This window comes from Mixophyes fleayi, chromosome 6 (genome assembly GCF_038048845.1).
Source record: "Mixophyes fleayi isolate aMixFle1 chromosome 6, aMixFle1.hap1, whole genome shotgun sequence".
Lineage (NCBI taxonomy): Eukaryota > Metazoa > Chordata > Amphibia > Anura > Limnodynastidae > Mixophyes > Mixophyes fleayi.
The window spans coordinates 205,876,640-205,893,246 of NC_134407.1; the positions used below are offsets into that span (position 1 = coordinate 205,876,640).

At 41.6% G+C, this 16,607-nt stretch overlaps 1 protein-coding gene across 1 annotated transcript in view; it reads right to left on the reverse strand.

The window, feature by feature from the left end:
* Window positions 1-9,947: 9,947 nt before the first annotated feature.
* Window positions 9,948-16,607, reverse strand: part of RAB40B (RAB40B, member RAS oncogene family) — an 80,242-nt gene continuing 73,582 nt past the window's right edge. Inside the window, exons 5-7 of the mRNA XM_075178174.1 lie at window positions 14,706-14,783; window positions 12,622-12,844; window positions 9,948-11,172 (exon numbers count right to left, since the gene is read on the reverse strand). Coding sequence (XP_075034275.1) covers window positions 10,901-11,172; window positions 12,622-12,844; window positions 14,706-14,783 — 573 coding nt within the window. The 3' untranslated portion in view covers window positions 9,948-10,900. The remainder of the gene's footprint in view (window positions 11,173-12,621; window positions 12,845-14,705; window positions 14,784-16,607) is intronic.

The window sequence follows — 16,607 nt, forward strand, 5'->3', positions numbered from 1 at the left end:
AGTAGGTGCAAATATACAGACAGAATAATATATGCATATTTTACTGAACTTATACTAAAAAAAAAACCATTGGAAACACATCTAAGTTATAGTAGGATATAGGGGATATTTTACAGTCTATATGTGCACAAGGAATTCAATGATCAGATAGACATCACAATCTTGTCTAAGCTATAAAGCATTTTGTTTTTACATCATGTGCCTTTTTAAGTGAATTATTTACTTCTCGTGACCTTGGAAGTCACTTTACATTCCAGTAGATTGCCTTAGCAGCTGTATCTGCATACCTTATAAGAACAAACCAAGAATTAAAAGTAGACTACGAAAAAAAAAAGACATGTCAGGCAGGTGCCAATAGATACAGAATAATAGTATCTATCCTCTCCTGATCTCTCGACATCTGTGTTGTCCCGTGTAACTGACTGTCTTCTGCTATTTCATCTTGGATGTCCTCTCACCAACTCAAACTTAATCTTTCTAAAACAGAGTTCATAATATTCCCAACCACCAACAAGAACATACCTGACATTTCTATCTCTGTTGATAACATGACCATAAATCCCACCCCACAAGCTCGCTGCCTAGGTGTAATCCTTGACTCACACCTATCCTTTGTTCCCCACATTGACTCTAAATCTAAATCATGTTACATACATCTAAAAAACATTTCTAGAATGCGCACATATCTCACACAAGACACTGCAAAAACCTTAATTCATGCACTTATCATCTCCCGCATTGACTATTGCAATTCCCTCCTTACTGGTCTTCCCAAAAACAGACTCAAACCCCTACAATCTATTTTGCACACTTCGGCAAGATTGATTTTCCTTGCAAATTGTTATTCCTCTGTTGAATCACTCTGTATGTCTCTACACTGGTTGCCTGTTTTCTACCGAATCCAATATAAAATACTCTTACTAACCTACAAGGTCACCAACAAGGCTGCACCAACATACATCTCCTCTCTTGTCTCAAAATATCTCCCAACTCGACAACTCCGTTCTGCACAAGATCTGCATCTCTCATCCACACTCATTTCATCCTCCCATTCCCGATTACAGGACTTTTTCCGGGCTGCACCTACTCTATGGAATTCTCTCCCTTGCACAATAAGACTCTCCTCTAGTCTACAAGCTTTCAAGCGTTCTCTGAAAACTCACCTCTTCAGACAAGCTTATAATATTCCTCAACCACCCTCTTAACCTCAGTACATTACCCTATTACCAACTGTTATACAACTACCCCTTGATCACCACTGTTGTGTGACAGGATCATTTAGCTTATGAGTCACTTTTACCTTTGCAGTCTGGCTGGGCCGACTGCAATTGTAGACTTAACCTCATGTGTCAAACTCCCATTGTCCAATAGATTGTAAGCTTGCAAGCAGGGCCTTCTTACCTCTTTGTCTGTTTTACCCTGTTTGTTTATTAGTTTACTATGTTTGTCCCCAATTGTAAAGCGCTATGGAATATGTTGGCGCTATATAAATAAACGATGATGATGATGATGATGATGAATAGTAGGTAATGGTAATTTCGCCCATCGTTCAAGAGAACTGATACTGAGCAGTTGATCATGCATACAAAATTCAAACAGATTCTCATCATTCAAATCAACATGCACAGAACAAAAGACCTGGTCATTGTACAGTTCTGCCTACACAGTGGAAATTTAGAAGTGGCAGTATGGAAAAGTGAATGGAAGTTGTTGATTTTTCAATGAATGCAGTAGGAGAAGTGGTGGTAGGGCGCACCCCTGTGTACACCCCCACTTCCACCACTGTGCATACACATAGAATTAGAACAGATTCTGAGAATTCAGCTCAGCATGTAGAACAATATGATGGATTGGACCAGAGAGAATTTTAGAGTAGACTGTATAGCTTTATACGCTGGTCGGTACCCCTCCCTATGGTGAGGTCACTCAGCACCCCAACACCCTTGAGTTATGATGTGCCAACAGAGACATTAACAGATTACGGTTACAAAGTCAAGGTTGTAATTGTAGAGTAAATCTATATACCTGATAAATCATCACCATCTCATCATCATTGCCATTTATTTATATAGCGCCACTAATTCCGCAGCGCTGTACAGAGAGCTCAGCCACATCAGTCCCTGCCCCAGTGGGGCTTACAGTCTATATTCCCTAACACACACACACTGGGATAGGAACTCTGAACAGCACGGCCTACCCCGCGTAGAAGGAGACGTGTCATTATTATATGTAGCACACAGTGGTTAACATTGCTGTCTCACAATGCTGGGGTCATGGGTTCCATTTTGACCAGGGCCCTATCTGTGTGGAGTTTGTATGTTCACCTATTTGCGTGGGTTTCTCCCATGGGTGCTCCGTTTTTCGTCACAAATCCGAAAAAAAAAACTGATAGGTGAATTAGTTAAATGGACCCTAATCTTTGCGTGTGTTAGGGAATTCAGAATGTGAGCTTCAATGGGACGGGGATTGCAGATGTGAATTATTACGTATTCTACAAAAAGCATGGCATAATATGATTTGCTGCTCCTGTGGGAAAAATAACCTTTCAAAGCATGTAAGTTAAATCAGGCTCTATACTATTATTTTGTCACACATATGTCCTTCACCTGTTTATCTTTATACTACCTCTTCCCACTCCCGAGTCCAAGACTTTTCCCGAGCTGCCCCCCTGCACTGGAATGACCTCCCTTGCTCAATCCGTCTCGCTCCCAATCTGTGCTCCTTCAAACGGGCACTCAAAACTCACCTGTTCCTGAAAGCCTACCAACCATCCACTTAACCCCTCATCCACTCTGCTTGTTCTCCCTCCTCTCCCCTGGTCTCTTTTTCTCCATTGCATCACTGCCTCCCTTCGTGCCTGTTTTGTCCACCCGCCCTTAGGATGTAAGCTCGTATGAGCAGGGCCCCTCTCCCCTCCTGTCTTCATACCGACTCTTCTGCTCCGCCCTCACTCCATATGTCTGCCCGGAGTTTCCGTAGCATTGGTACTTAGTGTCTATTGTTCTGTGATGTTTACCCTGTATGGTCTACTGTTCGTTTTATGTAAGGCGCTGCGAAAACCCTGTGGCGCCCAACAAATAAATGATAATAATAATAATACTAGGTGCACTGCTGCACAAATGTGGATTTCTGCAGCCTTTCTCTGCAGATTGTCAGCTAAATACCTCTGTTTGATACAATATATATATATATATATATATATATATATATATATATATATATATATATATGATAATAAATGTAGACCTGCTGTTATAATCATAAGGGTTATTTTACACATCGGTGGGATCAGTGTGCGCTCCCAGATTATATAGGCACTCACTGATTATTTAACTTGATACCAGTACGAGCTCTGGTGACACTTGAGTTATACAGACTCCTCCTTTATTGCGGAAGGCGTGCAGCAGCACAGTACACCAGACTGGATGATGGGATCCTGCAGAGCGAGTACCCTATGACACATCTCTCATGCTAAACTTGTGGGCCCAATACTGTGTTCCATCCTGCTGCCAGTCCTACTTACCCGCCTCTCGCACCATCACTGATCCATTCCCCCCCATTATTAGATCTCACTGCATACAGATCAGAGCTATAATATATATGCTAAAAATACACAGCTATCTCCTACTCACTGTATTTACAGAATTTAGATCAGTCACTCGTTATCGCAGCGCTCCATAGAGACTTGCACTTCCAAAGGTTTATATATTAATCATGACAGTGGACCCATCATACTCGTACACCCACTCTATGGCACTCTCTCTCTAAACCATCTTACTATGTGATCTGAACATCTCTCTAACTATGAGCCTCTTTTATCTGGAAATCAACCCTGTGGCATCATCCAAGGCATTCTCCTATACAGGAGCTTAGGATGATCAGCTAAGGGCAGCATGGTGGCTTAGTGGTTAGCACTTCTGCCTCACAGCGCTGGGGTCATGAGTTCAATTCCCGACCATGGCCTTATCTGGGAGGAGTTTGTATATTCTCCCCATGTTTGTGTGGGTTTCCTCCGGGGCTCCAGTTTCCTCCCACACTCCAAAAAAAAACAAAAAAAAAAACCATACTGGTAGGTTAATTGGCTGCTAACAAATTGACCTGTGTGTGTGTTTTGGAATTTAGACTGTAAGCCCCAATGGGGCAGGGACTGATGTCAGTGAGTTCTCTGTACAGTGCTGCGGAATTAGTGCCACTATATAAATAAATGATGATGATGATTATCGTAACTCACAGCACTGTGTATCCAGAAACCTCAGTCTTCCAAATTATCCCCCCACACCTGATTCTAAAAAAGAAGGATAATCTGCTACTGAATGTTTTTGCTCTGCTTCAGAAATAATGCGTCTCGTAAAAACAACACATTCAGAAATAGGCAACTTTGGATCCAAAATTTCAGCACTGGCCAATCAGACAGATGCCCTTGAGCTAAAACCAGATGCCATTTGTATATATCAGTACGCCGCAGAAGGAGAGCTCACTGATCTCAGAGTGGAACTAGAATCTCTCAAGCACATCGAAGACTTAGAAAATCATTTCAGGAGGAACAATTTCCAGATTAAAAATGTACTGGAGTTGGTGACCAATGATGCCCGCTGTGATGGGAGGATTCCACTATTTATTAGGCTGCACATCTCACCAATTTTTACAGCATACTTGCCAACTTTTCAATGTTGGCCTTCAGGAGATCCTGGGGGTGGTTGGTGTATGTGGGTGGGGCTTGGTAACCTCGTCATTTTGGACCCGCCCCCCACAACGCAATGACACATACATGTAATTTTACCGTGGAGGTGGCCCAAAATGATGCGATTCTCAGGGGAGGCACCAAATCCCGCCTACTTTACTAAGAAGTGGGCAGATGCAGGAGAATGTCCTACTGTCGCAGGAGTCCGGGAGACCTTCGGGAGCCTGCTGGACATTCAAGGAGAGTTGGCAAGTATGTCTTATAGTCTGTTAGAGTTTCCACCAGTATCCTGCGGCAACTACAGTCTGTCAGAGACTCCACCTGTATCCTACGGCAACTACAGTCTGTCAGAGTCTCCACTTGTATCCTGTGGCAACTACAGTCTGCCAAAGTCTCCACAAGTATCCTGTGGCAACTACAGTCTGCCAAAGTCTCCACCTGTATCCTGCTTCAACTACAGTCTGTCAGAGTCTCCACCTGTATCCTGCTTCAACTACAGTCTGTCAGAGTCTTCACCTGTATCCTACCTCAACTACAGTCTGCCAAAGTCTCCACCTGTATCCTGCTTCAACTACAGTCTGTCAGAGTCTCCACCTGTATCCTGCTTCAACTACAGTCTGTCAGAGTCTTCACCTGTATCCTGCTGCAACTCATGGCCCTCTTAACATTTGGGGCCCCCGGGCAAAGCAGTGCACCGGGGCCCCTATATATATATATAAAAAAAAAAATAAAAAAAAGATTATATATATGGGCCCTGCAGCCCAGGGGGCCCGTCAGAGGCAGCTAAAAAAAAAAAGTTCCTGAAAAAAAGAAGAAGAAAATACTTACCTTGCTCTCAGCTGGCGATCCGGCTCCCTCCCTGGTCTCCTCCTCCGTGCTGCACTCCGCAATGGATGTCGGGCGGGTGTGATGACGTCACGCCCGACATGCACTGCGAGCACCGCAAGGACTTGGCTGGACCTGTCTTCTACTTATACATTTATGTGAATTAAAGCCTTTGCTTGAACCCCCTGGACACTCTTATTATTTTATTTGGGACTATTACTTGCACACTAACAACTTGATGTCCAATCCAACCAATATGACGCTGCTTTAACATAATACTGCATTTGCTCCAAGTTTCAACCCCAAAGCTTTTGCCAATTGGACCTAATGTAATATCAAACATAGTCCTGCTTCAAAGCTTTCACACTTTCAACAAAATTCAGTCAACCCAATGCCTGTTTCTTCCAATACTTGAAACTGCGTCACTTCTATACTACCATAGGCTCGTTTCCAGCCATCGTGGTCGACCGTCAGCGAAAACGTTGATAAAAGCTCAATCTGACTATGTGAAGAAAAATTCTCTATAGATGACACCTTACCCTGTCACACTTACACTAAATTAACCCAAATTCTACAGACCTATCCTGAAGGTACAATGACCCTCTTGCTCCTTATATTCTATTCTACCACATACATTACTTGGGGTCACAAAACTTTCCTTTAGGGTTATAGGACATATATTATAAACGTCCAAATGCCAAAGAGCAGGTAACTGGAAACAAATCACAAGTATAATCCAAGATTCTCCTAATAAATTCACACCTACTTGGGCAGCCTGGAATGAATCTTGCAATGTACCCTTTCCTTATGTACCGCCTTCCCTATCAGAACTTTGTTTTTTTGCAAACTCAATAAAATGTTATGTTTTGGGTTTTTTTTGTTAAAAAGAGTTAGAATTTAGGAGTCCAGACAACAGGCGACGTTTTGGTTTCATCATATGTGTTTATTTCCAAATTATTTTTTCGTTGCTAGGCAAACTGTAATCATCCAGGGATTTCTCTATTCTTTCTTACAAGTACTATGTACTAAGCTATCGCTTCCTGAGCTCTTCATGGCTTGTCCCTGGTAGAGAAATGTCCCTGCATTTGTGTGTTGTGTGTTGTACTATGCATGCACAGTTTCAGATGCCATTGTGAAACACAAGTCACATACTCTGCAGGCTGCCCACAACCCCTCCACGGATACTAGGGTCAATTTTAATAGCAGCCAATTAACCTACTAGTATGCTTTTGGAGTGTGGGAGGAAACCGGAGCAGCCGGAGGTAAATACCATGTTGCCCTTCTACTCCACATCTCAGGGAGGTGTTCGCTTCTGATATGGTCAGGGGGTGAATGAACATGTGCAGGACATGTGCAAGGAGAACTCTATACCCGCAAACCCCCTAAAGAGGTTTCTAAATTCTGTAGAGAAAAATCAAATTGATTTATATTATTCCTGGTAAACGAAAAGAGTTTTAGCTGTTAGTTTTTCCTTACCACCTCCTGTAATGTGAGATCCTGAGCTGCATCTCTTGAAACTGTGACTGTTAGCTGAAAAGACCAACTCATAAGTAGATAGGCTAGAAGCAAGTGATACATTCTGGTGGAAAAATAATCATGTAACGGAAAAATAATATCAATCATTTGAGATACATGTTATGTACCATTTGAGGAATATAAAGTCCAGTAGGTGGAGTGATCCTATTGAGGATCTATGCACACTGATTTTGTTATTAAATGGATGAAAAATCTTTAAAGGAGAAAATTTAGGACAGGCTGTGTCTATTGTAGAAAATCTTTTTGCAAAAGAACAACAAAACAGTATGTACAGTTAGTTACTTCATTGAGGATATACAATCCTTCTGCCACTGACTGAACAGTTCATTATTTGTGCATTGCAATAAATAATCACTTCTAGGGCTTTCATTGAGGGAGCAACTCTATTGTGTCCTCGTTTCAAGATAGGCTCCTATCTCTACCCCTAACTCTAGAATCCCTGCTCCAACCACAGCTCTCGTCTTCCAGCTCTTTCCACAGCTTAGATTTCTATCCACGTTTCTGGTCTCATCTCCAAAACCTACCTCCAAGTCACCCTGCTCAACCATCAGGCTTCATTCCACAGCTTAATCTCCAGTCCCTGTTGCCTAGTTCATCTACTCCTTTCATGGCTTGTATATTAGCTACAGCCCCAGCTCTTGTCAATCAGTAACTTTCACAGCTCCTGTCCCCATCTTTATTCCTAGATTCTGTCTCTGTCTATAGCCCCTGTTTCCTAGGTCCACAGCAAGATCATGTCTCTCAGCCCCAACCTCCGCTTGGGTTTCACAACTTTATCTCCAGTTTATGAGTTGCATCAAAAGTTCAACTCCACCCTAGCTCGTTTCCAACTTTATCCCCAGCCTGTCTCCTAGTTCCATCAATAGTTTCTGTCTTACGTACACATCTCTAGTACTGGGTAGGACCACCCCCCCCCATCCAGCCTGAATTACTTATGTTATGGATTCAACAAGGTGTTACGAACATTCCGAAGAGATTCTGCTCCACGACGATATGATCGCATAACGTAATTGCTATAGATTTGTCAGCTGCGCATTTATGCTTTGATCTCCTGTTCTACCACATCGCAAAAGGTGCTGAGATCTGTTAACTATGGAGGCCATTGGAGTACACAAAACTCATTGTCCTGTTCATGGAGCCAGCTTGAGATGTGTGCTTTGTAACATTTTGCCCTATCCTGCTGGAAGTAGCCATTAGATAGGTAGACTGCGGCCTTAAAGGGAAGACCATGGTCAGCAACAGTACTCAGGTGGGCTGTGGCATTTACACAATGCTCAATTGGTATTAAGGGGCCTAATGTGTGTCAGGAATACATTCCCCACACAATCACCAATATGCAATGTTGACAGGACAGAAAGATCCATGTTTAGTACAAACTGTGACCCTACCATCTGCATGTAGCAGTAGATATCAAAATTCATCAGACCACTGTCCAGGTTTCGTGAGCTTCTGCCCACTGTAGCCTCAGTCTCCTGTTCTTAGCGGACACTAATGGAACACGGTGCGGTCTTCTGCTGCTGGTGCCCATCTACTTCAAGGGTCTGCATACCACCCGTGGTTATTCACATTATGGTCACCTTCCTATCAGCTTGAACCAGCCTGGCCATTCATTAAGGCATTTTAACCCAAAGAACTGAAGCTCACTGGATGTTTCTGGTTTTGTGCACCATTCTCTGTAAGCTCTAGAGATATTGTGCGTGATAATCCCAGGATATCAAATCACCCCATCTGACACCAACAATCATTCCACGGTCAGTCACTTAGATCACATTTCTTCCCCATTTTGGTGTTAGGTACCGAAACCAGAGAAGTGATAGATCACACAATAATATGTTACCAGTCTATAATCTATATTGAACTGCTTATTATTATATGTATCTTAAATGTGCACTGTATGCAAGATGAGGGTTGAACAGGACTGTGCTTCCCTTTTACTCTACTGGTATTTACGAATACCACTTGCTAGCTGTATGGACCTTTTCCCAACTGCACTTAAGTCCAAATGAGCCCACCGCTCAATAACAGCCAATTAGGTGATGACATTTACTGGAAATCCAGCAGAAAAGCCTAAGGAAACGTCACTCAGCAGACAGCTGATTAAACAGAGTATACACACACACACGGATTTAAATATTAATTGAGGCGTTCAAGGGGCATATTTTTACACATTATAGTTGGCCAATCATGGTGACACTTAGCTGCAGCTTTGCAGCCCTTTCATTGTCTCTTCCTAACCTTTGGTTTTCCAGTTGCATCCCATACTGTACTAGGATACAATATAAAGTCATGGGAGGTACTTTTCCATCCAATACGCTCTTGTTATACCATACACTGCCGTTTAAAGTCTTGTTCCACCCTATACTGCTGTAATACCATATGCTGCCACCTGAGGTCCTGTTTTACCCTTGAGAATGCAGCAATGTTCTGTAAGTGAACTTGAACAGCCAGATTGGGATGTGGCAGAAGAGGACAGACCTCCCTTATTTATCATGTGTGCAGTCTATATTTTATTGTGGAGTAAGTTTTGCTTCAAAGTATTAAAATGGGATTTACATGATGTTTGAACCGTTTAACCGAATAAAACCAACATGGTCTGGTTACATTGCATTGTACCCGTCACCTACACACAGTGAAGGCAGCAATTTTGTGGGTCGGATCAATACTCAGAGGTAAAATCATGGACATCAGTGAGGCATATTGTCCGTTGTGCCTCGTGCCTCTTTCTAGCCGGTATTCAGCTCACAAATGGCCTACCTCCTCCCTTTATCAGTAAGAATACCCTTATTTTATCCAGAAGAAAAAGACGATTAAGATACAGGGTAGTATATACTAAGCCAAAGAAAAAAAAAAAAAAAAAAAGGGCAATTATATTATATTACACAGAGACGTAATAAGCAGACAAAGGTGGCTGTTAAAACATTTATTTTTTTTCCTTAAATAGTGTTCTCTCTTTATAAAACATTTCTTCAAATCACATTCTAGTCACAAATGCATCGCAAATAAACAGTTTCACACTCCAAACACTTCTTTGGCATTTGGGACTCTTTAAAACTCAGCATCTGTCACTTATGGTACAAAATATTTAGTCTACAGAAATAGAAGAGAATATATATATATATATATATATATATATATATATATATATATATATATATATATATATATATATATATATATATATATATATATATATATATATATATTTCATTCACTGATTAATCCCAAAAAAGTATTAAATAACAATAAAAAAAAAAAACAATTATCAAATATTCTTTTTTTTTCCTCACACACAAACCAACCTGACACGTAGTGAGTGCATTTCAAAGTACATCGCCACAGCCTTTGTTGAGGCAGCGGCGGGTACAAGCTGCAGTCCTAATACCTTTAGGTGCTGATCGGTGTGCATAGCCCATTGAACACGTTACAGAAGGTAACACAACTACTCTGCAGATCAATTACCTTCAATAAAAAGAGAGAGCACAAATCACACAGTAAACTGGATGGCCAAGTACTGACATAATTCTAAGCTCAGGATGGTGAAAAAAAAGTATTCCCGGTGTAAGCACACAAAAACAATAAGATAAGAGATTTAGAAAATAGGGCCATGCATTTTCACATCGCAATGCCAGCACAGCAATATCTTACAAAGTCTGAATCTGATCTCTGTAGGAAAAAGTCCTAAATACACTTCAAAAGCAGCATTATTCTCAGGATCTTCCTTTTATTTCCCTATACCGAGCAGGATGTCAGGAATGTTATCTTACAGGTCAGGTCTTCTTGTCCATGGCATGTTTAGCTACCTCTGGTGAGATGCAAAGTGTGGGCAACCTTCCGCTGATGGATTGTTCCCGGCCTGGTCTAGGAGATCTTACAGCTGTTCCTGGTACAGTTTTTGGGGGGGCTTTGTGGCGGACGGATAATCTTGGCTTTTTTGAGGCTGTGCCTCTTGTTTAAGTTGTTGGCAGTGAGCGAGTAAGATCGTCCGTGCATCATCCTGGCGTTCAGTCCGTTGGCCATGGAGAAGGACTTCAGATGGCTTCGTAAGGCAACTGGGAGGGGAAGTTTGTCCACCAGGTGTACAGGGGTACAGGACACAATAGCACGGCAGCAGAGGTCTTGCAGGCTCAGTACTGTCAAGAGATCAAGACAAAGATCATGTTAAAAGAACAGTATTATTGTAAAATAACTTATTTCACATTTTTGTATGCGATTAGGTGCTCACACAGGGAGATAAGGTACAAGGGTATGAGAGAACACTATAAAACTAGACAAGGGAAGGAGGAGAGGTGGGGGGCAGAACCGGAGCAAGCGTGGGCGCAACTAACAAGATCAGAGCCAGGGATTCAGGTGAGAAGATGAGGAGACCGAGGTCAGGAGCGCAGGAAGGAGGTGCAAAATAAAGCTGGCATGGAGAAGGATAGGAAATAAGAAGGCCCTGCTCGCAAGAGCTTACAATCTAAAGAGAAGGAGGCAGACAAACGGAGTGTGACACATAGGGGTGAGGATTTGGGGGGGGGGGGGGGGTTCTTTAGTAAGAATACACAAGCAAAGCCATTAGCCTCTAAACCTTTTCATTGGTTTAAGTATATGTACTCTTTGAGGGGAATTCAATTAGCAGCGCGGTTCCTCTGAACAGCGCAGCTGCGCATTTTTACCGCTACTACGGTAAAATCTCGGCTCATTTAAAATCAGTGATGATTTCTGTAGATGTACCGTAGCTGAGATGTTCCTCAGAACTGAATTCCCCTCCCCCTTTACGTTTTTTTACCACACGATATGCACATTATATTTATCACCCGTGAAAAAAGAGCTGTCATTGGATTTCAGTGTAGTAGTCTAAAAGAAAGCACTCCTAATTATTAAAACCACTCCTTCTGTCATGCTTACAGGTTAAGCCAATTACATAATGACATTTGTTTTTTTTCAGCAAGCATTGTTGGTACATGGACTAAAACATCTAATGTCGTTTAACGGATATATACATAATCAAAATAACCAACTCCATCCAGTCTATATAGTGATATTTTATGAAACATCTAACTAATGGGCCTTGTGTTAGAAATGGTGCAATCATCCCACTTATAACTAAGCATCGTGAAAAGGATTAGCTCCATTCTTTAAAATGCCAATATTTAATTACAGGAACACTGTTGTTATTCTCAATCAATAGGAGTACCAGGCATTAACCGATAATGATCCCAAAATGTGAGTATTTTATTCACTGGGTTAATTGAATAATTTATGAATTTACAGAGAAGTGCTATTACAGAATATGACCAAGAGGTGGCAGACAAGAGCTGCAGTTTATCATTCCCTGCTGTATTATAGAAAAATACATGAGGGGAGCACACATTAAAAGTAAAAGTAAAACAATATATAAAATAAAGCCTTAAAAATTGTGTACCCACCTCCGGAATCAACTTAACCATTAAAATCAACAAATATGAATGTGTCCACTGTACTAGAACTCTCTTTGCTTAGTTAAGTGAAAACTGATTCATACAGGCAAGAATACTCGCTCAAATTGACTGGCACAGAGAGAATGGTTTGTAAATGAGCACCGATGACCCGTAACGCACCTTTGTTCGGCTTCCAGAGACGGTCCATTCCGTGGCGCATTAACACTATCCTAGCCAGCTCGGTGAAGGACTCCGTGATGTTGAAGTTGCACAGAGGGCTGACTTCAAAGAAGGTCATTCCGAGGCGCTCGGCGTAGCACTGCGCTTGTTCCGTGGACACCTGTCTCTTGAATGCTAAGTGCAGCCGGTTCCCCACTAGAATCTTGGGCACTCCTGGAGCATGCTGGGAAAGATCGATAGGATTATTAAGAATGATCTCCCAATTCAATAAGCGCAAACCAGAAAAACACAGAATGCAAGAAAATTTTAAATTTCCGATTTGAGAAGGTAAAAGAAAAACATGTTTTAAACATATTCTAGACACATCCCCTTAAACCATGGTAATCACAAGAAGTCACATTGGGGGGTGGCAGAGTGCCATACAAGTAGAACTGCCAACTTGGTCTATGATAAGTCATGGAACAATGAGCATGTGTTTTGCAGACCATTAAATGAGAAAACACCTCTATATACTCATTTATAGGGTTAGATAAAGTTAATAAAAACACTTCCTGCTGCAGAGTCACCCTGTACAGACGATTCGTGTGGTTGCCTGTGAATCACCCATTTATATTTCCAAAATGTAAATCTACAATATATAAAATAAATTCCTCATACAATTTAATTTCGGGTGGATTTCAGTAGAACATGATAAAATACAGTTCTCTTTACCTCTAGTGTGGCAATCCTTTAATTAAAGGGTCCAAAATGTCCCCTTCTGCACTCCCCCCTCTCCTGCTGCCTGGTGGGATTCAGACCGGCAGCAATGGTGGTGAAGCATCTCCCCTGTAAGCTTTCCATTTTATGTTCATGGTAAGTTCACAGACGGGGGTAGAAACACACAACCATCATTTTTGGAAGGGGCCTGCTTTAGTAGGAGAGAGGGGGGGAGGAGTGCATTGTGGGACCACACTGCACGAAAGATAAGTAAAAATGTATATTCTATCATATATATGGTGGAGGTGCTCTCTTTATCCAATCCCTCCCTTTGAAACAAAATGATTCCTAAAACGTAAGTTTAGGGGTGGGACCATACTATAAGATGCTCATGTCCTATTGGACAAATGCGACAGCCAATCTTGTTGTCCCACAAACAAGCCACACCACATTTAAATGTCTCCCTATGCAAATGAAGAGGCAGCATTGAAGGCAGTCTGTGGACCTGCTCAATTATCTGCTATAGGGAAGAAGGGGTACATAGGTACAGGTAAAAATAAGTGCTTTTTGGTTCTGGTTCCACTGCAATGGGGAAAAATTAAAGTTCAACACAGAAAATCTGAAATAAGTGTTCACACTATTAATGTCCCCTTGAGAATGCACACGTAAGCTTCACACACTGAATGCTTAAAATTATAGGGAAATTATCTTTCTTTGTAGCCTGGGAATCCGTGGCTTAACAGAGATATGTTTAATGCACTTCATTGATAGGCTGCATTTTCACGAATATTTTGTCCCGCTCACAAAGCTTGATGTCTCCAAAGGCGTACTTCGAAAGGACACAAAAAGCATATGTACAAATAGGTGAAATTTCAAAGCTGGAAGCAGTTTAGACGACGTTTTAGGCAAAGATTAGCAGATGTGATAAATGTATAACTGGATTAATGAGCAAGTTTGAGGCAATTTCTGCTTTCTAGGGAATAGAACGTTCCTTGATAACCTCTATGTAAATGGATTCAATGACACCCCGTCTTACTACGTACAACATAAGCACTTCATCAATGTGACAGGGATGTACGTGTGGGAATTACAATATTGGGCCAAATATGAATTACCGTAGCTTTGGTTATACTTTATTGTAAAGTGAAAATGTAACAGATTTCCAAGTATGGTTTATTTACTGTAGTTTTTCTATAAAAGTTTTAAGTAAAATATAAAATATATTCTGCCCAGAACCATATTGCTCTGTATACTTTCATGTTAAACTGAGTAAAAGGGTCATCTATAAAAGGACCATTTATTGGGGATTGGTAAAAGTTACGGTAGCCAGAGACCACAAAGATACAAGTAATTTAATAAGAGATGCATATAAAATAAACAAATCTCACTTCATCAATCTCCTTTATCCACCGATCAATGCCGTCAAAAGACCAGCGGTTTGCAATGTCATAAACGAGAATCACGCCCTGTGGGAACAAGATACATATGTTAGTTGTAGTAAATATCTCCAGATATTGTACATTCCTTATACTTATTGTACAGACTTTGTATAGGTCATTTAACCTCTAGTGTCCGAGGGGTAAATGCCTGTTGCTTGGGGCATAACAAACCAATAAAGAGCCGCCACATCTCTGGGGTACAAGATGGCAGATCAATGTCAAGGCATTGGTACTACGTTTCCTAAAGACTCGCTATAGCTTATCACACAGTATTATTACCGCACTGTCGGTGAGGCATATTCTGTCTCTATGCACTGCCACCACACTGCTCTACCTCTATACCTGGTGCCAGTATATAAACGATAGCACTTTTGTAGCTGGGAAAGAGATGGAGTACAAAACGCATGTCTGACGCTACCCTATGGCAGGAACAGACTTGTAAGGGCTTCAACATTTACATATAAAACCAAGAGTTCCTCGTAACACTGACAAATGTATATACAGATGACTGTCCACCCCGCCCTCACGTCAAGGCACTAGCCCTTCGCGCAGGAGAAAGCAATCCACCCAGTCTTGTTCAATGGAGATGAATGACTCACTTCTATCTAGCAGCGTTGAATAGGACTGGATGGACATTGGAGAACGGGGTCATGGCGAGATCATCAATCAGACAACCTGGGCTCCTGCCTAGGGCCTTGCAGGCACTGATGGACCCATATTACCCTAACGTGTTTTATGTTCTGCTTTTGGGGAAATGGGGGCCCATATCAGTATATTGCTTAGGGGCCCGTGGGGTCTTAATCCGACACTGGGTAGGGCGCAGCATGGTCCGCACCTTTTACTCCCGTCATGGTTTGGGGTTTGTTTCCATCTACATCTGAGAGTCCCAGTGGAGCACAGCTCTGTGGCACGTACTGAACACACAAGAGTTCAGCATTGCTACAACAACTAAAAGATGTTAACAATTAAAATACAAGAGTTTTGCAATCCACAAACCACAGAAGTATGCAGAGTGCACGGCCGGCCAGTCTTGGGTCATATACAATAAGCAAAAGCTCATAAACACATCTCTGCAATAACAGACCGTCAGCATTGTGTAACATTTCATCGCAGCAGAGAGACTTTCTCTGGCACACGGAGCCCAGACTCTTATACCGGCCAGCGAGAGATTCTCTTAGACCGTCAATGTTCTTGGCAGGATATCATGTTTCTGTGAAATCACTCAGCTTGAGGTATAGCTGAATAGATTATTAAACAATAGGAATATTTCACACAGGTACATTTCAATAAGCCATTTAACAGGAACTGTCATCTTCAGTGGATAGTACGGCTTCGTAAACGTTATTTAAAGGGACACTAACCTCAACTACATAACTGTCATTGGGTGTATTGATGGACATGTTACAAACTAAAGAGCACTGGTGTGTTGCACACATGTGAAGACCTAGCACCATTTCACCAGTATAAATATAGACCTTCTTGATCTGTAGTTAGTGGATATGTTATTACGAGTGGACAACAGTGCCACCTAGTGGGCAAATTAACTTAAAAAAAAAAATGAATCCCAGAAAAAGGAGTACTCTTATTTTGCTTAACATAATGGGGGGTGGGGGAAGGAATTTCGGTAAAATAATTCCACTTCATACAAGTGCCTTAAACGTTATAAAATACAAACAAAAAAAATAAACTCATGAGAAAGGATGTTTTTTGTAACATTAACTTTGTAAACCATAGGGCGAGATTCAATTGGGCGCGAGGTGTCGCCGGACATGGTCTTGATATTCACATGAGCATTTTGCCGCCTATTACGGCAAAGAATCTCTGTTAATTTTTCTTCTCTGACACAAAGGA